Genomic DNA, 25,761 nt, shown 5'->3' with positions numbered 1-25,761 from the left:
TTCTCCTCTGTTGTCAATACATCTAAAGTTGTTTTACAGAGGATGGAACATCATTTTCCCCACACTGATTCCAGCCTAATTCCTATTTATTTTACTAAACCTTAGTGACCAGAACCATACACAGCTTTTCATGAGAGTTCTTACCTGTAGCTGATAAACGAAACTAATGGGTTTTAGCATAGGCTATGTTCTTATTTGTTGTTTCACAGGCATTCTAGTGTCACTGGTCCTCCTGTGAGTAAGGAAGCATGTAATGTCTTTCTCCTTACTTCTGATATTCCCTCCAATACCTTCCAGCTTTGAAGCAGAAATTACTACTAGACCCTGAAAGCATAATTCATTATTTTACACTACTGAAATGTCACACTACTGAAATATCTACCTTTCTTTACTTATTCAAGTTGTTTTACTGCTGGAAAGGAAAACTATGCCATCGTCTGAAAGCAGAAAGGTTGAAGTTAGACTTAAAACTAATGTCTCATAATAAAAAAAAAGTAGGTTGCTTCAACTTAACATAATTATTATTACACAATTATGCCTAATTCATCTTTGGAAGGACAATCTGGAAAGACAATTTAAAATGGTTCACCTATCCCATTTCAATACCAGTGATGAACAAAACTGTTTATTCTGTCATTCCACAGTCACCACTAATAGTATCTTTTTGGTGTTTTAATTCAAATTTATCTTTTGTTCGATTTCAAGATCCATTTTATCATAGCAAGATGCACTTCATTGCAAAAGTACTCCTGCACATCTCTAACATTTTTATCACAATAAGTGAGGTAGTGTTCCTACGTGCTTTTACATATGTACCTACAGCAGATAAGTCTATCTGTAGTCTTTGAATCATAAGTAGGAATCACAACAAAATGAAAGAGAATTTATGCTTGTCAAGGAAAATCTATTGAAAGCTTTAAGTACAGTGATCACAATCTGGTTGATTGACTTGAATACTTGAACAGTAAACACTGGTCAAAATTCTTTGGTATATCAGAACTTTAATTTTAACACTGCTGTCAGATTTGGCATACAAAATGCAGAGAGGAGATGTAAAAGGATGATAGATGCTGGAAAGTTAGGAAAGAAATAAAAAAAGATGTGGCTATATCATGTAAACTTCATAACTGAAATAATTCCGTTCAACTACATGCTAATGAACCAAATCTTATAACATTAAGTGATTGAGTGAGTTTTTCACTCTAGACAAAATATAAAATAATCTTTTAAAATAATAGGAAACACTGAATGGATTGTACATTGGGGAACAGTGCAGTGGGGAGGGTGGCTATGAATCTATACGTGCTGGAGACGTACAGTGGTTTAAATAAATTTGCAGTTTTGAAAGGAAAAGAAAATAACTTGAAAGAGGATTCAATGACTCTTCCAGGAACTGTACAATTATTTAGCTGTAGTGCCACACACAATACAAGGGATACTGTACTTAACTATAAATGCTGTTATTTATTTATCTTGTATTTACCTTCTTTCTTCTGGTCCTGTTTTAAAAACCAAATCATAAAAAGAAAATAAGATCAGCATTTTAATATAGTCACTTCTGGGGAAATAAGAAATGAACCATAATAATCCTATAGTGCAGATTAGAGCTGACGAATGGGTCATAAAAGCAAAAAACCCCAATAATTTCAGGTTTGGAAACAACATTACTTTTGCAAACCGTGTAAAAACCTTAACATGTAATGTTATTAATGAGATGCTCAGCTGAGCAAAAACTGTAATTAAAACTAAATACAAATCAAAATACTTTCTGCAATGGGAAATGACAGTATCTCTAAGAGCTGGTAATTTATGAGTCTGCATTAATCAGTCCAACTGATATAGAACAAATCAGAATAGAGAACTTTTATTTCCTAATCTTTACAATAATACTCTTTTTTACACAGGTGGTTTATGCATCCTGAAATTGTTTTTTCATCAATCTATTTCTCTACACCACCTCAGGCAAAATTAAAATAAACAACTTACCCCATTATGAACCTGATTCCCCAGGTGTCTCAGAATGAAAGTAATCACCCAATATATTCACAATTATAAAGTTAAAGCAATTCAACCTAATTTGGTAGGAATATTCATGACATATAAAATATTATCTCATCCACTACTGGTGCCTCAACAATAAATTATTTTTGGCTTTTAGTAAGGAATTTCTGCTTACTATAATGACAAGCATTACATTATTTCCCTTCAAGGATCTCAAATCACACTCCATGTAGTATATTATAAGTATACATCAAGTACTGGCTGGGATTGTAGCAGAATGTTCCTGATAAAACTGCATTTATTAAGACCTTTTATATCTTTAGGTAATTTCAGTTGATAATCAATACAGTGCACACTGGGAATTATTTTTGCAAAAATTATTATACAAGCATTTATCTTGACGTGACCACTTCCCAAACCAAGTCATAAATATACCCCCCCCCAAAAAGTGAAATCACTGAACATTAGGAGTCTCCCATTAAAGACTGATGATTTAAATTGATTTGTCTTTCAAGCTTAAATCTTTGTTATTGAAAAACTATAGAATAAAAATTGTAATTCCTAAAATTATCATGTTTATTATTTTATTATAGTGGCATTTCTCCCATCATTAATGACAATAAAAAAGATAAACTAATACATTTCCAATGAAAATACTGTATGTTAAATACAGCCACTATCTTTTCTTGGTTTTATTACAACTACTTGAACACATTTATTTCTATGTTTTAGGCATGTTTAATCTTTGCATTTTGAAAGCCACAAAGGAAAAAAAAAAATATCACAAAATGCAGATTTTGCCAACAGCTCTGTTGGATTTTGGCTAGGCTTCTTTACTAGTCAAATGTACTACAGACCCCCAGAATCAGTATGGTAGCTTTCAAGAATATCAAGCCAAAACTGGCCTCACTCATCCTTAGTTCTGGCCATCTGCTTGAAGCATCTGGTAACTGGGTACATTCACTCACATCCAGAACGTGATTGCTCTCTTGCCAACTATGTGCCTAGGTAACTGCCAATATGTGCTTCTCCACTACTGACATGACAAGTGTCAAAAAGAAGTTGAATATGTACGAATAAATCTAATTTAAACTAACACATTACTTTCGCAAGTTACAGCAATCACTTTTTTTGTCATAATTGCTTGATAATGACAACAATAAATAAGTCACAGAGTGCAACCTTTCTGAGGCTAACTATAACAAGGATATCAAAGATTCGAGTGTTTTGAAAAGTTATTTTTAACATTTAATCTTTGCTATTTTCTCTGACAACTAGAAAATATACATGTGCAGTTATTATTTAAGAAAGCAAGAAAACAAGTAATACTAGCAATGGGATTTTAGATAAGACCATCAGAATAATGCATTTAGTATCCATTTTAAGAAGAAATAAGAAATCAGTTCAGATTCTTTTCAGAGTTTCTTTTTCAGCTAATCCATGCATATAGAATTATTAGATGTAGTCTAACTACCACATATTACAAACATTGCAAGAGGATTTGGAATGACTTATTAGAAATTAGAACATATATGACAGAACAGAAATGGTGAAGAAATGTCCAACTTCTATTGAAATTCATCCTCTTGTCATATAAATAAAATTCTCTAACATCTCCACTCATTCAAAAAGAATACCTAAACGTTATTTTGCATGCTTCATATTAGAATTTTTTAAAAATGTGGCAACTCTAATTACTGACATGATTAATTCCTTTACTAAGTATCATCAAACAAACTTTCTGTGTTCTTTTGCTATGTCATTTGTGAAAAGGTCATATGTATTTAGTGGCTAGGGATTGTGTGATTAAAAGTTAAAAGCATGAAAGACAGATCTGCAGACAGAAAATCTAAAATCAAAGACTGGAAAACTAATACAGGATCATGATAGTAAACCACTGGACTACAGCTAGAGGGAAAGAATAAACCCAAGAACTTTTTACTTTCCCATCTGAATCATCAGCTGTCCTTCTTGTATTTAAATTTTAAGCGCCACAGAGCAAACGTTACAGTTTTGTTTTGCAACAGCACATTAAATGCTGTGGTCCTTATCCATTACTATGGTTCCAATGAAAAATGCTTCTGCCACAACCAAATTAACAATAGTGACAAAATTATATACTATTAAGCACTGTCATCATGATTGATAAACACCTTACTTCGCATGCAGGTGGTTCCTCAGTTAACTGCCATTCCATGTCAACCACGGTAATCCAGTTTAAAATTGGTCAGGAAACAAGTGCTATATCTTTTCCATCCTCCAATTTTTAAAAGTTTTTACCAAATGTTAATTAACCTCCACTGGAAAATTATTCTAAAATAGCATATATAATAAATTATCACACAGTAGTTTTAAATAATCCTTTGGCTTCTGTTTTACTTTGTTGTTTTCATCATATCTTCTTTAACTACTGGATTTATAAAGCTTTACAATTTATTGTATTGCAATGTTTTCTAAACCACCGTAATTTTTGATTGATACAAGAAATAGAACTACAGTAAGTTCTTAATGAGTTGTACACGTGGTGATAATTCCTCTGATATCTATTAAATTTTATTAACATGCAGTAAACAAGAGCACAAGGATAGCAGATCAGACTCAGTTAGTAAAAGTGAAAGCATAAATCTCAGGTAGATCTAGCTGATCACATTTTTCTGAATCTATCTTTATTTTTAGATTCAAGTACTTTATAGCACATGATATCCATGGACAAAAAGAACTTTAAATGATGCACAAAATCTTTACGTTCTTGCCTTGTAATGGTCTAAGGTATGACAATTTGTCCTGTTTCAGTCATGTTAAACATGTTAAGCTTGTGGTCTTCCCTCAGGCAAATTTATTTCAAGTAAGGAAAAAAGTGAAAAGTAGGTGTAATAAGTTCACAAAATAAATATAAATGCGCATGCAGACATTGCAAATTATTTCTAGTGTTAAATACAAGTAGGTTTGCAATTTCCTTAAAGTCTTGCACTTGAAGTTTTCAACCGAAGACTCTCAAAATCCAGCTGTCATCTGATACTGTCAGACACACAAGTTGAATACCTCAGAATGGAGATTGTAAGAAACACTGATTGCCAAAAATCCTGATTCATATTTTAATTTGAGACTATATGTTAGCTATAAGTAAGAATATAAACCCAGTATATACTGAAGTGTTAATTTTTATTTGCAAAGAGAAATGGGATTTGATATGAAATTGTGCTCCAGAGAGTAGGATGAAAGCAAGACTACATAGGCTAGTAGAAATTCTTTCAATTTTTACAAAGCCTGTATAATTTCCAGGAACTGTATCGGGTCAGGCAATAAAGCTTAATACTAGAAATATTTTATTTCAAGCTTTTATTTCTGCTATGAAAATCTATTATATTATCTTTTTGTGTTTTAACATAAACTTGTATTTCTGCTTCATCCACAAACCTTCTGTACATATTTCAACAAAAACTTCCTAGTTACATTTTTATAGAGGAAAAAATAATTTTTGTGCCAGTGCTTGAAATACGTCAAATAAGTAAGTTGTTGCATCTTTATATCTATTATGCTGTAAGAAAAATTCCCCAAGAAATTTTTGGGGTTTTTTTTATCATAGAGAAAGGAAAAATTACCTTATAAAATGTTCAAATTTAAGTCTGCATATTTCCATAGTTAACACTTAAAAAACTCCCCAAAGCCCTTGTAACTGCTGTAACTACAATCAAGTGAGGCATGACATATCTCACATCCAAGTTTTGGTTAGTGACATTTCCAGATTTCTCTCCATAGAACTGCTCAAAGTGGTTATAATGACAAGAATCGAGAAGTGTTTTTTTCAGTTGATGTGTTTGAAAGGTAGCTTTGTATGAACAGCTGTATTTTCAAAATGCTTGCCACCTCTAAATTGGTTCTTGTGAAGTGAACTGTTTGCCTTATTGCCAGCAGGGCACATTGCAGTGTAGCTGCTGCGTTCTTAGCTTTTATCGCTGTCTCTCTAACTGCTGAAGTGGAAAAGAAAGATTGCCAAAACCTGACGTGTTTCTTTTCCTTTCTGCCCACTCTGACTTGGTTCTTAGCTGTCTGTTGCTCCAGCGATGAGAAACGTTGCTCAGTTTATTCATTCACTGAATGTCTTTTCCAGCTCAAATAATGGTGATACCCTCTTGGAAACCACATCTCCAGCTGCCTATAGCAGTAAATGAAACAAACTTAATTAAGACATACCAATCATTGTCTACAGAAGAGGTAATTAGGCTGCAAAGAGTAGCACACATCAGGGTGTGATTTTCTAAATGCAAGAGATAATACCGTAAAAGCAAGAGGTACATCATATTTAGTAAGACAGTATATACGGATTGCAATAGGGATGGACTTTCTGAAGAAGTTAAATAATATGTCCAGAAAGATTAAAATAGTTTTGGGACAAAAGTTCTACTACAGGACAGCAATAATAAAAAGCCTGGATATCATTACTAATAAGCAACAGGAACTTTTTAGATGAAGACTTGATTTAGATGCAAACGGAAGTAAACCATACCGTTTTTTCTGGATGAGGAAATACATTTACAGAGTGCACATAAAAATTTCTAAATGCAGCTGAGTAAAGAACTACATCAAAGACTCCAAAACTACAATGCACAGCTCCTGCTGCTGCTTGTGTGAAAATACTTATCCCGCAGCTCAGCTTACTGGTGATAATTTTCTGCTGAGACTCATCTCTGCAAGCTTTTCTATTGTGCACCATAGTAGGTACAAGTTTTAAGAACTGCTTGCATCATGTTAAAAATCTGGAGAGGTCACTAAGACACACTAACAAAAGAACTATAATAGAAATAGTACTTTTGCTTAACAGACTATTTGAATTAACTTTTTTTAAAAAACAATAAAATACTTTTCCACAGAAATCTCTGTGTATGCAAATCTCAGATACCTTTAAATACTACTCAAAGGAACAAGACAAATATCCTTCAGGTTCACTTTTTGCTTAATAGTAGCTGTAAAACTGGATATTTGAAATACGAAACTTTTACATGAAACTCTGGATGGTATAAAACACTTAACTTTAAAGCACTAGATCCCATTAATAAAAATCTGAAAATCACTGTTAGTAAGAGTACTTCAATTTAATCTTTGTTCAGTGCTATCAGTACCTATTTACTATTATCAGTACATTTATGAAGAAAGGGGGTCAATGTATTCCCATAGTTCAAAGTACCACAAAGTTAAATGCTTATTTTCCAATACACTTATCTCTGACACTACATTCTTCAAGGAAAGCGAATTTTAATTACAGTTTATAGTGTTGAGTGCAAGATATCAATTTACATTAGGTTTATTTTGTTACAGTAAACTGCAGTTCACTTCTCAGTTCAAGAAGGTTTGTACACATCTCAGGGTTAGAAATTAATTACATACACACATACACATAATCAGTGCAACCAGCAGGCATAAGCAAAGTCATACTACATAACTACATAACTTCATTCTGGGTATTCATCTCTTCAAATGGGATCAGAAATGTTAACATCTGCAATTCCTGTTTACTTACCATCTCTGTCAGCACTGTATATCCAAGTCACAGTGTAATACTATTATAAGTAAAGAGGCCAAGAAAAATATTTTGCCACTCAGATGGTTCTACACAATTCTTGCTGTGCATTTCACTACATCATTTCTTTGTCTACTATGTCATATGGTGTGTACTATAGTCATATGATTTAGTTTAGGTTGTCCTGCAAGAAGCAAGGAGTCGGATTTGACAATCCTTACGGGTCCCTTCCAACTTGGCATATTCTATTTGATGATGCTATAACCTCATAAGCCACCATAGATGTCAGTACTATTCCAGAAAAAAAATGATTGCATTCCACACCTTGAATGACAGGTAATGTCCAATCATTTTCATGTAAAATAATGCATAGATATGACAGCATTTAATAAAAGAATCTTTCTGAAGTGAAACGATGTATTTTGGAACAATGACTGCGCAGGCCAGAAGAAACTCTGACAATTATCCACAGTCTGTTATTCAAGGCACTAAACCCCAGTGAATATTTTATACAAGGCAGAAGCACTTTAACTGGAGAAATAAGAAAGATTTATGCTAGAACACCATGAGAGCTTGAGATAGTGGCTTATTAGCTGGAGCGTTCACCAGAAAGAGAAAAGACATCAGATTAAATCTTAAAGAAGAATTTCAGCCCGGGTCTCCAACCTCTACTTTTTTGCTGCCCTATGCAGAAAGCACACTTTAATATATATGACATGAAAATATACACTGGTGCTCTGTTTTTTGCCTTGAGGTTCCCAGAGAAACTGAAGTATAAACTCAGGAGGAGTATAAATTCAAATCCAGGAGTATGTTGGCTCTATGTACACAAAAATGTAGTGGTTAACTGGCAAAAACTCTGAGGTACCTGCGACACACAGGAAAAGTTCATCTTGTTCCACATCCTATTTCTCACAGTGGCCAATAGCAAAAACCAGATTAGCTCTGTATCCCCAGAAAAATTTCCAAGTGCCTATACCAAGCAGAAGTCCCTGAGCATCACAGTGGAATCAAAATGCTGAGATTTAACAGGTGCAATTGCAGTTTTCCAAATCTCAATTAACTTACTGTTCAGGTAAGATTTCCAATGACCTTTCAATTAACAGAAGCTTAGACTTTGTTTTCACCATGCTTACAGATATATTTTTAATATACAATCCAAACAAAATTCCAGGAGTCAATGGGACACGTGCTTTAGAAAGTGCATCAAAACTACAACTCTAAAAATTTCTCCCCTCCCCCCGTGGCCATCCTCTTTTCTCCCTACATAATAAATTTCCTCTGTATATTTGGCATAGAATGATCTTTATTAATTGGGGCAGTACTCCACATAGGTGCACCATCTTGCCCTCTGATGGCAAAATTAAGAGCAAGCTATAGGCCTTAACCATCCTATACAAACCTTCATTTTTCTGCAAGCCTAAAGTTCGTCTTGTTTCCCAGAACAAAGGAACAGATTACATTTTGCCTATTTCAGTCAGCACGTCTTTGCATTTCAGTATAAACTAGGCCATTTGCATAAAAACATATTATTAAGCCTCAAAACAGCAGAATGTTTTCTGTATATTTATCTCACACATTGTCAGTTCATTTTATTAATACATTTACATGTTAAAATATTAAATGTCCTTAAATGTATGTAACACAAACAACAGCCTTAAAGGCTTGAAAAATGCACTTCAAACTGGCCCAGTGCTCGTGTCACTCAGCATGGTCCAACACCTTTCCTCTGAGCTGATATGGAACACCTACACGGTTAATATATCCAGCCTTCCTGGATCTGGAAAGGAAACCTAAAGTCCATATCCTTGACAGTAGACTTTTGAAATTCTGTCTGTCTGTACCAGGCATACCTCAAAAGTTATTTATCAATGTTAATGATGCACACTGGTCTTATCTTACAGTTTGTTAACAATGTCACTGTGAATTTTAACACTAGTAGCAAGGTGAGAAAGGGCATAAATGTGCATCATATGACAGTCTTCTGAGATAAAATCTATTTCAAGTTATTGGAAAGTCTTTTGAAGCAAATTAGGAAGTTATTGTGTACTATTTCATACATGAAAAAGAAACAGAATCTTTTGAATTATATGGCTTGGAACAAAATGTACACCCATAGTAGGATTATTTTTTTTTTTTTTTTGCCCAGAAAACTACACACCAAAAATCTGGAGACAATATATTTGATACATCAAGATGCTAAGGCTTTAGTCTTTACTGTAATTTGGGACATGAAGGCAATCTGTAACTTCATAGCAAATTTCAGATTCTTGAAGAGAATGAAAGACCAAAGTACCAATTGCTAGTGTAGACTTTTTTTCCTTCTTATCACTTTAAGACACTTTTTTGTTGTTATAATTCCTTGCAACTGAAGTTACTGAAGACAAAAAAAGCAAGCAAGTAATTAGCCTGAATTTGCCAAGATGACAAGCTATCTATTATAAGACACATATTTCGTTCTAATTATCACTTTAAAGAAAAAAAAGTTTTTTTCCCAAACAGCAGCTACAAAAAGAATTAGAAAATGAGAAAACTTGTGGATTATCAATTTTGTATATTTCTCTATAACTATCTCCCAGGCTTGCCTAAGAATGTCATCATTAGGAATGGGTATTGATCCAACCGTTCCTTTTTCCTTTGATTACACATAAATTATGTTCTTTATATTTATAAACTTCATGTTCAAAAGTTAAATATTCATGCTCTGTAGGATTTTGCTCAGTGTTTACATTTTCAAAGCCAACAGAACTCAGTCTGCTTCTAGTGATAACTGAAAGAAAAAAGAAAATACTTTAAAGGAGCATAAAATATGTAGAAATTTTGCTTTATACTTTGTGGATCTTCATCTTTCTGTAGAGTAATGCTCCATTGGATGTATGACAAGCTACAAGTCTAAAGATATATTGCTATATTAACTTCATTTATGCTATCTGGATACCACTACAATACTCTAGGCACCACAGTCATTTTCTTTTCTTACTTGCAATAATTAACATTAGAGAGCAGAAGATGGCTAAATTAATTTATAACTTTATAGTTTCTTATACTAATTATTTCCTCTTCTTATATTTTAGGTCATCCTGTCATTCCTGCAAACACTAATCAATCATGGGATTTGAAGTTAATACTACTAAATAAATGAGTTGCTTAATCTCCTATGACCATCTATACATACTTCATCTTCACAAGGCTTATCAATTTTATGTGATCAAGGACAAAGTGACCTTCATTTCCACAAAATGCCTCTGTTTACTGGACAAGTTGGTTACAAATGCATCACTTATCCTCAGGAAGAAAGTCCTTCACAATCACCCTTTGACAAATGCAAGGATGTATACTATCAATTGACCAGGTCATACTGAATTCCAAAACTGCAATTGTGGAGTACTAAAAGGTCTTTTATTTTTCTGAACATTTGTGCTAAGATGAAGGACATGCAACTCAAAATCAATTTTCTACTTGGCCTGGTTATCACTGCACTAGTACAAGCTGTTGAAAAAAAAGCAGACTGTCCAGAGCCATGTATATGTGAAATCAGACCATGGTTCACCCCCAGGTCAGTGTATATGGAGGCCCCAACAGTGGACTGTAATGATTTAGGCCTTTTAAACTTTCCAGCAAGACTGCCTGCCAACACACAGGTTCTACTTCTACAGACTAATAACATTGCAAAAATTGAACATTCGGTAGACTTCCCCGTGAATTTAACTGGTCTAGATTTATCTCAGAACAATTTATCCTCAGTGACCAGTCTTAATCTTCAAAAGACACCACAGTTGCTTTCAGTGTACCTTGAAGAAAACAAACTTACAGAGCTCCCGGAAGAATGTCTCTCTGGACTCCACAATTTACAAGAACTTTATATTAACCATAATCTGCTTTCTGTGATTGCACCAGGAGCTTTCAAAGGCCTCAGTAATCTTCTCAGACTTCATCTCAATTCAAATGGTCTGCAAATGATCAACAGGAAGTGGTTTGAAGCTACTCCTAATCTTGAAATTCTCATGATTGGAGAAAACCCAATAATCAGAATTGAAGATATGAACTTTAAGCCTCTCATCAATCTGCGCAGCCTAGTTTTAGCAGGCATAAATCTCACTGAAATACCAGATAATGCTTTGGTTGGCCTCGACAATTTAGAAAGCATTTCCTTTTATGACAATAGATTTGTTAGAGTGCCCCACATCGCTCTTCAAAAGGCTAAAAATCTTAAATTTCTGGATCTAAATAAGAATCCCATTAACAGAATACGAAGAGGAGATTTTAGCAATATGCTGCACCTAAAAGAGTTAGGAATTAATAACATGCCTGAACTGATTTCTATAGATAATCTTGCTGTTGATAATTTGCCAGATTTAAGAAAAATAGAAGCTACCAATAACCCCAGATTATCATACATTCATCCAAATGCATTCTACAGACTTCCAAAGCTGGAGTCACTCATGCTTAACAGCAACGCGCTGAGTGCCCTGTACCGCAGTACAATAGAATCGTTGCCTAACCTCAAAGAAGTTAGTATACACAGCAATCCCATTAGATGTGATTGTGTCATCCGCTGGATTAACATGAATAAAACAAATATTCGCTTCATGGAGCCAGAGTCCCTATTTTGCGTAGATCCTCCTGAATTCCAAGGCCAGAATGTGAGACAGATACACTTCCGGGAAATGATGGAAATATGTTTGCCCCTGATAGCTCCCGAAAGTTTTCCATCTACTCTGGATTTAAAAACTGGCAGCCATATTTCTTTGCACTGCAGAGCAACAGCAGAACCAGAACCTGAAATCTACTGGATAACACCATCAGGACACAAACTTTTGCCTAATACTATTTCAAATAAATACTACATTCATTCTGAAGGAACATTAGACATAAGAGATGTAACACAAAAAGAAAGCGGTTTATACACATGTATAGCAACAAATTTAGTTGGTGCAGACCTCAAGTCAGTCATGATTAAAGTGGATGGCTCTTTCCCTCAGGACAGCAATGGATCTTTGAACATTAAAATAAAAGATATAAAATCTAATTCTGTTTTGGTTTCATGGAAAGCAAATTCTAAAATTCTGAAGTCCAGTGTTAGATGGACGGCTTTTCTGAAAGCTGAAAACTCTCAGGCTGCACAGAGTGCTCGAATACCATCTGATATAAAGGTATATAATCTTACACATCTAAATCCGTCAACTGAATACAAAATTTGTATAGATATTCCCACTATCTATTCACAGAATAAGAAACAATGTGTCAATGTAACCACAAAAGGGCTGGACTTGGCAATGAAAGGCTATGAAAAGAACAACATAATAGGATTCCTTGCCTGCCTTGGAGCTCTTTTGGGAACCATCTCTGTGATATATCTCTACACCTGCATCTCACGAGAGATGAACTGTGACGCTGGACACGGCTATCTAAAGAATTACCTGAAGAAACAATCCTTTTCACTGAATGAGCTTTATCCTCCTCTAATCAGTCTTTGGGATATGGGCAAAGAGAAAAGCACAGCAATGGAAGTAAAAGCAACTGTAATAGGTGTACCAACCAATGTGTCATAAATACGTCAGTATACCACTTTATTTCTGAAATAAAAAGCACATGACTGCATTTGTGCTCAATAAAAAGGCAACAAAAAAAATATTTCTTTTAGGAACTCGATGCCTGGTCTTCGCTGCTGCTGACAAAGTGGGAATATGTACTGACTAAGTAAAAGAGAATAATTTTAACTAAATGGGTATTCCACCAACCAAATACAACTAACTTCATTTTCTAGAACTTTCACGGGACTTTCAAGTCTGGAATACAGTGCGAGTAGCCAAGAACATTTTCTGTATTTTTTTTTAATTATTATATAAAAGTAGTGGAACTGAGCAATACCTCCTCCTGTGCTGTATTACACACACTAGCCACGAGTTTTTGCAGTGAACAGATATACTAGGATTGACAAGTGGTGTAATGAAATGGACAAATTCTGTAGAGTAGACACAGTGAGTATGTGAATTTTTTTTATGAGGAAAATACATTTTTGATTAAAAGCAAAATAGTTTTTGGCTTGTTTGTTTCTTAAAAAAAACCATTCTGGGAACTACTGTCTGACAATAAAAAAACTCATTCTAATGTCTGATAAAAATATTTCTTTATACATATTTCTTTTAAAATGCCAGTGTAAGCACATACGATATTTTTGCTGGGTTTAGCCTGTATAACTGCAATAATCCACCTTATATTTTATATATAAATATATAAAATAACCATATTTTAAATGTTGCTTATTGTGGGAGGATTGAAGAGAGAAGGGCGGGAAGGGCACATAAGACTGATAGGGAAATAGATTGTTAACCACTGATAACGGCATATTTTGAGCTACTTTGGTATTTTCCTGGAAACCTGAAAGCTGAATGCAATTGTCAAACTCAGATAATATAAATCCAATATCTTGTCTTTAGTCAAAAGAGTAATTAAGTTATTAGTAATCTCAAAAATTTAGGCTGTTCACATAGTGAGCTCAGACAACTTGAACAGTTTGAATGATATTAAAGTTTTCTTTCTGGACCTATAAACTTCTGTTCAGTAATAACAACTGACTAGTTTATAAACCTCCCCAGCTCTCCAAATGCAACAAAAAATAAATGACGGACAGAAATTTTATAAGTAGAAATGAATTGAAAAAAAACAAAAACAGAACAATAAATACCTGACTACTCATACTGAAGTTAAAGTTCTCATGGGAGAAGGACTGGGTCCATAAGCAGCAAATGTGCACAAGAAACTGCTGATCAGAATGTTGATTGCAAGGTAAACCCAATTCTGTCAGAATGTAAAAAGTGACTGCTCTTAAGTCCAGCAAAGACATCTATCCATTACGATACCTGATATAAAGATGTGGTACCTCCAAACAAAGAAGGTAAAGGCAAAATTTTTATGTTATTTCAGTTCATACATATGAAAACAAATAGGAGGAATTAAGGATAAAATGGTATCTTCGAATATTGCATTCACAGAATGCATACGTAGCTTGAATTACAAAGTAAGAATAGGAGTAACATTTCTTCTAAGTCTTTAGTAGACTTTAAAATTTTTTAAACTCAGTAATAACATACTTTGCTTCTTTCTAGACTTGGTGGAAGTAAATATTTTATGGAATCACTGATAGGATTTTGTACATAGAAAAGTAGTTAGTTGTTATATTTACAGTTTAACAGAGGAGTTACTTCTCGTATTTAGACATTAACTTCTCCACTTACTTATAGTTTGCTGCATACTTTCAAAATATTACAGGTCTATAAACACTTATAATATTGAAAAATATTTTCATTTTACCTCGTACTAATGAATAACTTGCTTTCATGTTAAAGATGTCATATTTCTAGGTAAATTCCAGGGTTTTTAAAATATGTAAAGGTATTTTCCAAAGATGCTAATGGCAGAAAGAAGAATCTGATGCTGATTTTAAACTACCATAACTTAGCATATTCATAAAGTCAATATGTTCCACTGAAGAAGGAAGTTCACAAACCTGATGACTTGCTGTCACGCATAGATGCAGGTCAATCAGAGGAATGCTGAGACAGCAAGCACGATTTCAGCCGCACGGGCAGCTCATGGGGGGGGAGCTGCTCCTCCAGGCATGGTCACCCAAATGGGACCCATCACCAAGCAGATACTACACTTGTCAGCAAGAACTTCTTGACATAGCCTATATGTTTTTCCTTTGAAAGCAAACTCTACTTAGAACCTGTAACTCTTAGAGCTTAGAAATGAGAAACTGATTTTTTTTCAGGCAAAAGCATCTCTGCACAATACAACAAAAAAATAAAACAACACAAATACAAGTCTAACAGGGGGCACGGGTAAAAAGGGAATTTTCCCCTCACAAAATAAGTATAAAGTTTATTTACTTCATTGAAATATCTCATTAAATTATTTTTCTGACAGAAAAAAATCTACATTTAAAGAAGAATTCTTATACGAAACTTCTGAGAGCTGAAATGTAACTAGATGTATCTCACAAATATTTGAATTGATCTATAGTATATATTGATATAAAATTAAAATATACCTTACATTTTAATGAAAATTTGATTACCCTGTTGCTATAAGTAAATTAATTCCTTTATATTGCAAAAAATATAGACATATAATTGTGTTTCCTTAAGTAGCTTTGCAATCCTCCTCTCACATGACCTTGATTAAGGCATTTTACAACTTTACCTTCCTTTCTCTGAAAGTACCTCTGAAAGAATATACTGACCTTTGTTTTCAGCTTACCAACAAATGCCTCTTCTGTAACTGACCATAATGAATATTCTTTATTTGTACTAAAATGCCAACACTATTATCACTGAAAGCTGAAACTTTAAGAAATAGTAGGGAAAAGTCCATATGAACTGGGTCAATAGCATCTCTGCAATAGGTTACAAGATCATCAAATTTTTTGTACCTCATAGAATAAAACATTTGTGATTTGGTAGAAGTACTTAACTGATAGAGTACAAAGAAGGAATACAAATGCAATAATCCTCTTAGCAAAGGATCTGCAGAAAGAAACACTTGCAGATTTAGATTAAAACTTTAAAAAGATATACCTTTTAGCACATCCAAGTTAATACCAATATCCATTTTTTTCATGAACTTATATGTCAACAGTATTACAATTCTTCAGTATTCTAATGAGATTTTAAATACCTTTAAACAGAAATCATATATTTCTAACAGAAATGTAAGTTTAGTGATTTTTTTTGATCAAATTCAATGGAGTGCAAGAACATCTTGAAGGCAAAAAAGCATGTTGGACATGAGGCCATATAAACCCACTTAAGATAGATTTCAAAATGTCCATTGTTCAGTTAATGGTAGTTTGATCCTTTTACTATAGACACTTGTGTGTACGTGTGTATGTGCAAATACTTCTGTTCTATCGGCAATTTGTTAGCCTGCCTGCAGAACTTTATACCAGTGTATCTGTATTGCATTATTTTATCTACCAATTGGAAGTAGTATCTTGTAGTACACATGTCAATGCTTCTAATGGCGGTACTGTGAACCACCTACTATCCATATAAGCATAACGTCTTTAACATTTTCATAGAAACACCTCCATTATGTTAGCCTAACAAATCTCTAAGCAGATTCATTATTTCCCCATGATCAAAACATTTTTTATGTTAAAATCCCCAGAGAATCTACAGATGGGCAGTGGGATTCTTGTGTAGCTGTGTGTAAAAATGGATAGCTGTTCATTCCATAGATACACTACCCTATAAACTTGAGGGTCCTTAGGAAGTAATAAATCCACCTTTTACCTCCAACAACTTAGTCTATATTTATCTTCTATCACTTCACAGACATATGTCCAAAAACTCTAAAAATATTTTGTTAAGCAAAGTAGAATCTGTTAAAAAATTTAGGACCAATTTCCTAATATAGTATGCTTTTTAATAATCTCTTCTTTTACAGAAAGGTTGCTTTTCCACAGAAGGCATAGGACTAAAAATTTTGCAGTCTTTTATTAATTGGGTTGATTACTCTCTTTAATGGTGGTAGGAATTGAACAAAATATATAATTTCCTTGCAAACAAAGAAAGGCATTGTTACAGATCTGTGTTTTAACTTATTTAATAATTTTCTCTCAGGAACCCAATACATTAAAAGCAGTACTTACTGATTATTCAAACCAGAAAATAGTATCTCAGAAATAGTTTTAAGTTACCTTGGCACTTGACAGACAACTTAATTCTGAAACATGCTATTAACGAAAGAGAGAAGGCAAACACTAGTGTTTGAAAAGATTGGCTAGGTCATACCCAAAATATAAGATCAAAATGACTTTTAAATTCAACTTTTTAATTCAGTTGCCTTAATTCTTCCAATCAGCTACTCAACTGAAAAGTAGTGTTCTATTAATAAAAATATTAAGTACTTACTTCTTTGTAAAAAATTTACAAAAATCAATTCTAATATTCCACAGCTAACACAACCAAATGATAACTTACATAAGTACATTTAAGTCTCTGGTTTAGCTACAATACAAAAAAAAAAAATTCTTCACTGAAAGGGTTATCAGCCACAGGAATGGGCTGTCCAGAAAAGTGGTTGCTTCACCATCCCTGGAGCTATTCGAAAGACGGGTAGACAAGATGCTCAGATATATGGTTTAGTAGTGGACAGGTACAGCTGGACTCAATGATCTCAAAGGTCTTCTCCAACCAGATGATTCTGTGATTATATGTGAAACCATAATTCTAAATAATAGCTAAAAACTTATATAAAAGATCACAGAATGAGTGTTGAATTAGATCCTAAGAGAAATTTCCATTTCCAACATTCATTAATAAAACTAATTCTGCTTACATAACCTTAAGCAGTGACCTCAAGATGAATCAAAAAAGAAATGGAAAGTTTTCCCTCAGTCTTGTGCTGGCCAGTAATGGAAGAGAGACTATGATCAATGATAATGTTATAAAATATTCTTTGTTATCTGAAACCAGAGGAGACATTTCAAAAAAAGGTGCTTATGTAGTCTAGAAAGTAACTTCACATACTAGACAGTACCAGAAGAACTGAGATTTTAGAGAGAAAAAATGGAAAACTATCACTCACTCTCTGACTTAAGGAAGAAAACAATTCTAGTTAATGAACTGAATGGAATAAAACCATAGTAGATGTGTAGCACTGACAAGAAACTTTACATAGCAAAAAGGGTACAGTAAGTATGAAAAGTTCAGTGAAAACTACAGAAGACATTTTGAAGGTTGTAGTTAAGTGGAATAGAGAGGATAGCTATTCATCACAAACCACTAGAGACAAACCAAGACTAACAATTCACCTCATGCTAAAGATGAGAAAACAGATTAAGAATTATATGCATTCTTAGGGAAGAAACAACACGACTAGAAACATCCAGAATAAAAAATTATTGGTTTTGCCTACTGAAGTTGAGACTTCATCACAACATAGCTTACTGAAAGACATCTTGACTAAAATTGTTAGGAAAGTGATAGATATAAGCAATGTTTTTAGAACACCTTTGCATCCCATGACCAACAGTAGAAAGATATTGGAATAAAACATTCCTGCTAAGTAGGAAAAAAACCCACATCTTTCTGGAATATTGGTTGACCTTCCAAACCAACTGTTTTCATACATCAACTGGTTGGCATACCAAATGCATAATTTGAATAGCTTCCACTTTAATACCATTGGAAATAATTGGAATCAATTTTCTCAGGAAAAGGCCCAATAGATACTTAGGGAAAATGCCAAGCTGCAACAGAAAAATGTAAAGATTATCTAAACAAGACGAAGATTATGTAAACATTCAGTAAACATAAAATCAAGACACTGAGAATAAAAAGTAACCTATATGGCAAAGTTTCTGAAGATAAAACAAACAAACCTCATTTACCTATATGATAACTCTAGATATTGAATATTAAACAAGAGAATTGCAATTACTGATTTATATGGATGAATTCCATTTGAGTTATTACTGAAATTTGACAAGATTTGTGTGACTGGAATGTTAAAACACAAGCATAACCCACCAAGTGAGACCTGTACTTTGAAACTGAGAAGTGAACTATTTGCTCTGGGTTCAAAAAAAATTCAGAAGGACTTGAGTCCTCTTCAATTTTTTTTGAACTATAGGACAGTGTGAAGATAATATAATTTATCAGGCTACACTGTACCTATGATTAGCTGCACTTCACTATTCTCAGAAAAAAATGTACAAGCGTCATATGTAAATGGTGTTATCATACAGTAGAACTAGTAATGAAGGGGAGAATGCTTTGGTGTTCTTGGAACATTTATATGGTTTTATATGATTTCTTTAGACATTTAGGAAGAAAAGCATCCATCGTCATTTGCAAAATGACTGTGACAGGACAAGTACAAGTATTTACACAACGCAAATTAATAAAAACACTAAAATGAAATGCTGATATGAAATGCTGACATTCTTGTAGAATATTTCATATTCATTAAACCACTAAGTTCAGATTTTAAGAAGTTCCAATGGAAAATGTTTAATTCTTTCTGAAGTCCATCTCCCAAAGACATGCAAGTATAATGCTCATCCACAAAGACATTCAAATCTATAAATTAGTCTTCATAGCAACTGCACCTTTTAAGTCTTTCCTCCATTTAGATGAAGCTGAAAACTACAAATGAAATTTCTCTGGCAGCTAAAAAAAAATGCTTTTTACAAATCTCTCACATTTCTTTTTTTGTTTTGTCTCTCAGCTTCAATTATTTTTAGACTTTTTTTTCCCAAAGTCTTTTCCTTTGGCTTGATGCAAATGCTCTGTTGCTCTCCCTTCCACGATCCCTGTGGGTCTTTTGCTTATTTCCTGCTACTATTGTTGCCAGACCATCAAAATGTTTCCAACACTGCCAGTAAGGACAGATGTTGTCTGACTTAAAAAAAATATCAAGCAAACATCGTATTTGCAGGCAAAATATTTGAATGGCAAAATACAAATATTAAAGAAAGACTTGGAATTCTTAAAGAAAACACTGGTGTAAAACTTATCAGCTAAGGAGATTAAATATCTTTTAGGGAAACAAAGCATAGAAAAGTAATGACATTCAGATGAAAATAATAACAATAATATGGGAATAAAACAAAGCTGAAAGGGCAGGCAATTTGGGCAGATGGCCTATTCCTGATCCTAAAATAGCTGATGTTTTTTTTTAACATTACAGGTTAGAAGAGTAGAAAACAACTCCATCTGCCTTACCCTTAACATAGCTATTGTTCATTATTCGTGTTGATGACAATTTCACACTGTGCTCCAAATAAATGTAATGCTTTTGGGAATCACAAAGCTACATGCTGTATGCGTTCAGGTGTGAAGAGCAATTCAGAATAAATGGCCAAAAGCATGAGATATTAAAATATCATAATTGTAGCTTGTGAATCCAAGGCAAATTACATTCCTATTTCTACATAATATACCTCCATAACACAGAAATTTCGGATTTCTCTCAGAAGTTGAATACCCTGATTCTCTCCCGCTCATTCAAAATATAGGCACATAAATACCTCAAACAGAGAACAGTATTTCCTTTAGTCAGAATTCTCTACTAAAACAGAGAAAGGAAAGTAAGGAAAGTATATGGAAAAATAATCTCATATTGAAATAGCTTCTTATAAGAATGTTAACAGCCATGGTAAATAATCATATTATTCCTTCCAAGAATTATCCATTATAGAGACTACCAAGATTTACAGACTATGGAGTTCTAAGCAGCACTCTGAACACAGGACTGTTCTTATTGTGTAACCTTGCCCAGAGCTCAAGTGGAAGCAGAAGTGCTGGGGACAGCTGTACGCACAGGAGATAATCTTCCTTAGCTTGGTGATAAATTAAGGGTCAGGGAGGCTATCACTCCTGTCCTATATATGGCATTCTACTTCTATATGTCCAATACAAACACTAGTATTAATACTTTCCAAGCCATCATCATGAAATACACAGGCTGATTCCTTTTGACAGTCCAACTCAACTTTATCTCTAGACATCATGCAGATCTACACACTTTCCCAGAAACAATATGAGTATAGGATTCCCTCCGTGATGTTTGGTGTCATACATCACACTGAGACTGGTTGTCAGTACTTGCATAGTGTGGGTTTGATCAGACAACACTGTTGCTAGCCAGAGAGACAGCTTTCAGGTTCTCAGAGTTAAAGGAAACAAAAGCCCCATGTTAATAAGAAGGTATTCACAGGTGATCCCTTCAATTCAGACTATTGCTGCAGATAAGAAAGCAAGTAAAAATTGGGTTCCTACAGAAGCATGTATTTATTTCTCTCCAGCACTCAAAATGACCTGGGAGCTAGGTGCCAGAACAAGGGCCAGTAAGATAATAAAAGTCATTTCTACTAATAGAAGACAGGGAAGAAGACAAGACGCAAAAATGAACCTCTTTATTTTCTTTTTTAAGGACTAAACTCACTAAATATGGTTTCTAGTGATCACAACAGAGAAAGAATCACCTTATTGATCTTTTTAAGCCTAGCAATTAAACTATCTGGATCACTAGACCTTGAAGGGTAGAGAAATATGAGGGAGGATTATCTCTGCAAGATAAAAAAGGAGTAAGGCATGCCCAAGCTGAGATGGGCAACAGCACAGACGATGCAAAACCTTCAGAACCTCAACAGAGAAGAAGGAACGTGTTCCTTTTAAGAGCAGAATAACCATAGGCTTTGCACTGGTCAAAGACAAACCTCAATGAAAAATATCCTAATTTTTACATTCATAGAATCATAGAATCATAGAAACACAGAATCATAGAATCATAGAATGGGAAAGGACCCACTGGATCATGGAGTCCAACCATTCCCATCAATCACTAAACCAAAAACAAAGTAGTGATGATAGTCTTGCTCTATAAACATTTCTTCCAGTCCAGATCCAAATTCTATAAAGAAAGCATTTTAGCATGTATATACTTTACAGGTCAAAGTATTCACAGTTCTGTCATTTAGCATGTGAACACAAGTCAGATTCTTTGAGATGGCTGTTGAAAATAATATTTCAGGGCAGAATTATGTCAGAAATTTTTATTCTTTTGTATGAAATTGTACTTTGTGCTGTTAACATCTATAATGTCTTTTTGTTTCAGTCTCTAGTATGAATTTCAGGTAAACTTAAAAACATACAGCTGAATACGTTATAGCACCAAAGAAACTGGGTTACTGTCTGAAGACTACTAAAGGCAGCTATAAAAGACAATGCTCTGAAGTAATGGTGGAATGATTTCAAACGACAAAGAACTTTATGATGAAAATCATCCATTCCTACATATTCTGGAAAGGAAGGAAAAAAGAGCTACAAATAGAGTTAGAATTATTATTTTAAATTAAGTGCAAAGTGTCCAATAACTATAGAAAGCAGTAATTTAAAGTATAGTAAGCAACTACTATCATTAAACTGCAGCTAATCAACTCTGTCTTTCTTTTCATAGCAGGTAGTAAAAGGATTAAATTAAATCAAACTCTTACCATCAATTATATTTTCTTAGATTAACTTAATCTTACCTTAATACTTACTGTATAATGGGATAGGTAAATATATATTACTTAAGCAGCTATTAAAAAAAAGCATTCTATTCTAGGTAGACTAGTGTGTAAATGGTAATACAATGACAGCTTCTGAGAAAAAATACTATAGATTAGTTTTATATACTTTGACTCAATATGCTAAAATGCAGTCACATGAATTTTACCAATGCACTACTGGTTTTGTGCTTTACAAAAATTAAAACATTTACCGATCTTAAAGTCTCAGAATTTATTTCTCTGCAGGTATTTATGAGAAGTATATGCCCATCTTAAGCAAAATAAGTGCTATATTGAATATTTATGTGCCACACAATCTATTTCAAAATATGAAACAATGCTTTCTCCTAATACACCTGCTAGCCCAAGTTCACCTATCTATACCTAAATTATTTAATATATGCACACCAGTATCTCAATTCCATTTCTCCTACAGCCGTGTAAAAGGATTTCAGTACTCCAGCTAGAAATACTCCAGCTGTATTCCCATGTTGTCTAGACTCTATATTTGACAACCCCAGAATAGCACTGTCCACTGTCAACACTCATAAATGTATATTCACATTGTCATGTCCAAATCAGCCTGTTCCCTGTCAGGCTCTTAGAGTCCAAATCAAAATTACTTCTTTATCTTCCTTCCAGGAATTTCAACCTCTCTCTCACCCTTCACATTTTGTCTATTTGTTTAGCATTAATTTATTGTTTGCTCTTATGCAAAATCACACCAGTGAGGGAATGCTATTTGTTATAATTTTAAAATTTTCAATTACACGAAAAAAAAAAGAAGAAAAGAAAAAAAATAATTGTTCTCTACATCTGAGTGCAAATGTCAAGTGTAGCCAGAGGAGAATTGCAACTCTGAAAACTCTGCAGCCTGTTCCCCCACATACTTCTTCAGTCAACTCTTTTAAAACTGTATTGTGTTAACTAAAGCTCGCTTTTTCTCCTTGGTCTTAGAAAAGTTGATTAAAATGGAGGATGACCACTACAGTTAGAGAAATTTTAAGTTATTTCTAGCTTGTGTAATATCTGTATTATTAAAAAGAAAAAAACAGAAAGAGAATAATCTTATTATTCACCCAGACTTTCAAAAGCATATTACAATTTATAAGAATACATCAATAAATATATTACATCAAAGCACATACACCAAAGAGTTAACATCAGTTAACTAAATAGTTTCAAATACAATAAACAAAAAATAAATTGTCAAAATGTTGGTTTTTCTCTACGACATCAAGAGGTAGGAAAGCACCCACCACTTCCTCATATAGCAAAAGCATTTAGGTGCATACCTTCCACTGAATTTAACAGGTACTACACTCTGGCATCTTTGGGTGTTTGGGGCATTAATAAGCATGTCCTCCAATCATTAAAATCATGGCCCCATGAACCTAACTGATTCATGGACCTCAAAAATTTTCATAGGCATGGCTCTGCTAAAGACAGCATAAAAGCAATGTGCATCATTCATTTAATTGAAAACATTATATTTATTTTTAATTAAGACAAAACGGAAAAAGCAATATTATTTATTTAAAATGCTTAGAATAGAATACTTTTGGGAAAACATCTGTTTCACAATTAAATAATTGAATATCCATCACAGAAATATTGGATAGTCTAGAATTGTAAGTACCAGCAAAGGAATGTTCTGTATGTTCAGATACTATTTAATGACAAAAGCAATATGCCATACGATATATTCTAAATTACTTTATTTTAAGACACTACAAATAATTTAGGTTTCTCTCAGATTCTTATTTCTCTTGATCTAAAAAGTTTGCAAAAGTCTGCTCCTGCTACTCATCGCTAACTATCAATTATCTTCCTACAGGATTTCTTAGGCTTCAGCTTGTCTTCCTCCTCCCTTTGTTTCCATCATTTGAAAATTTCTTTTTGCTTCAATTATCTTACACATGAAAGTTCCCTGTGTTTATATGTCACGCAACACCATTCTCCCACTATTAGCATCTCTTCTTTAGTTTAACATTCTAGCACAGAACTCTGCTCTTCCCTTCCCAAAATTATTATTCCATCACAATGGATATGTAGAAAATAATCTAAATTCTTCCTTCTAGAATCTCTACATTAAATCACAGAATCACAGAATCACTGAGTTGGAAAAGACCCCCAGGATCATCGAGTCCAACCATTCCTATCATTCCCCTCATTCCCCGTTGTCCCCCATTCCCTTCATGGTGCCATTGTCCCCTTGTTCCTCTCATTCCCCTCACAGTGCCAGCCCTTCACTCCCCACTGTCCCCTCATGGTGCTATCATCCCCTCACTCCCCGTGGTCCCCTCATTCCTCATTGTCCCTTTGTTCCCCTCACGGCAACATCGTCCCCTCACTCCCCATCATCCCCTTGCGGCGCCATCATCCCCTCAATATGCCAATTTGTGATAATGTAACGACTTTCCAGTGAGAAGGGGGTTACCTCAGTACAGAGTGTAGACACTACCTTGTAAATACTCAGAAAATAGAGAGAAATTTGAAGGAAGAAAAAAAATATTTAAAAACAAATGGTAGTTTACAAACCTTCTCATACGTTGCTAACAGATCAAGGGCATATCATGTAAGGATTGTGTCCAGTTCTAGAATCCTCAACATAAGAAGGATATGGAGCTGTTGGAACGGGTCCAGAGGAGGGCCACAAAGATGATCCGAGGGGATCATCCGAGATGATCCGAAGGATTACACCTTCCCTATGAGGACAGGCTGAGAGACTTGGGCTTGTTCAGCCTGGAAAAGAGAAGGCCCCGAGGAGATCTTAGAGCAGCCTTCCAGTACCTGAAAGGAGCCTACAAGAAAGCTGGAGTGGGACTATTCATAAAGGCCTGTGGTGATAGGATGAGGGAGAACAGATATAAACTGGAGAAGGGCAGATTTAGGCTAGACATTAGGAAGAATTTTTCCACAGTGAGAGTGGAGAGGCACTGGCACAGGTTGTCCAGGGAAGCTGTGGCTGCCCCGTCCCTGGAGGCGTTCAAGGCCAGGTTGGAAGGGGCCTTGAGTAACTTGATCTAGTGGGATGTCCCTGCTTGTGGCGGGTGGGTTGGAACTAGATGATCTTTAAGGTCCCTTCCAACCCTAACTATTCTATGATTCTAAGTATTACGAATAAAAGTGAGGAATAATCAGAAACTGTAGATACTAAATGGTAGATAAGACAATG

At 34.3% G+C, this 25,761-nt stretch overlaps 2 protein-coding genes across 3 annotated transcripts in view; one reads left to right on the top strand and one right to left on the bottom strand.

Annotated features, from left to right (window-relative positions):
• The window catches only part of LRRN3 (leucine rich repeat neuronal 3), a 35,694-nt gene extending 21,983 nt beyond the window's left edge, over positions 1–13,711 (top strand). The window contains exon 2 of the mRNA XM_069851170.1: positions 10,594–13,711. Coding sequence (XP_069707271.1) covers positions 10,945–13,071 — 2,127 coding nt within the window. The 5' untranslated portion in view covers positions 10,594–10,944 and the 3' untranslated portion in view covers positions 13,072–13,711. The remainder of the gene's footprint in view (positions 1–10,593) is intronic.
• Positions 1–25,761, bottom strand: part of IMMP2L (inner mitochondrial membrane peptidase subunit 2) — a 570,080-nt gene that overhangs the window by 238,979 nt on the left and 305,340 nt on the right. The gene's annotated exons all lie outside the window — the stretch shown is intronic.

Source organism: Phaenicophaeus curvirostris, chromosome 1 (assembly GCF_032191515.1).
Source record: "Phaenicophaeus curvirostris isolate KB17595 chromosome 1, BPBGC_Pcur_1.0, whole genome shotgun sequence".
Classification (NCBI taxonomy): Eukaryota; Metazoa; Chordata; class Aves; order Cuculiformes; family Cuculidae; genus Phaenicophaeus; species Phaenicophaeus curvirostris.
Note: the sequence above shows the minus strand (reverse complement) of the source record. Positions and strands in the feature narration are given on the sequence as shown.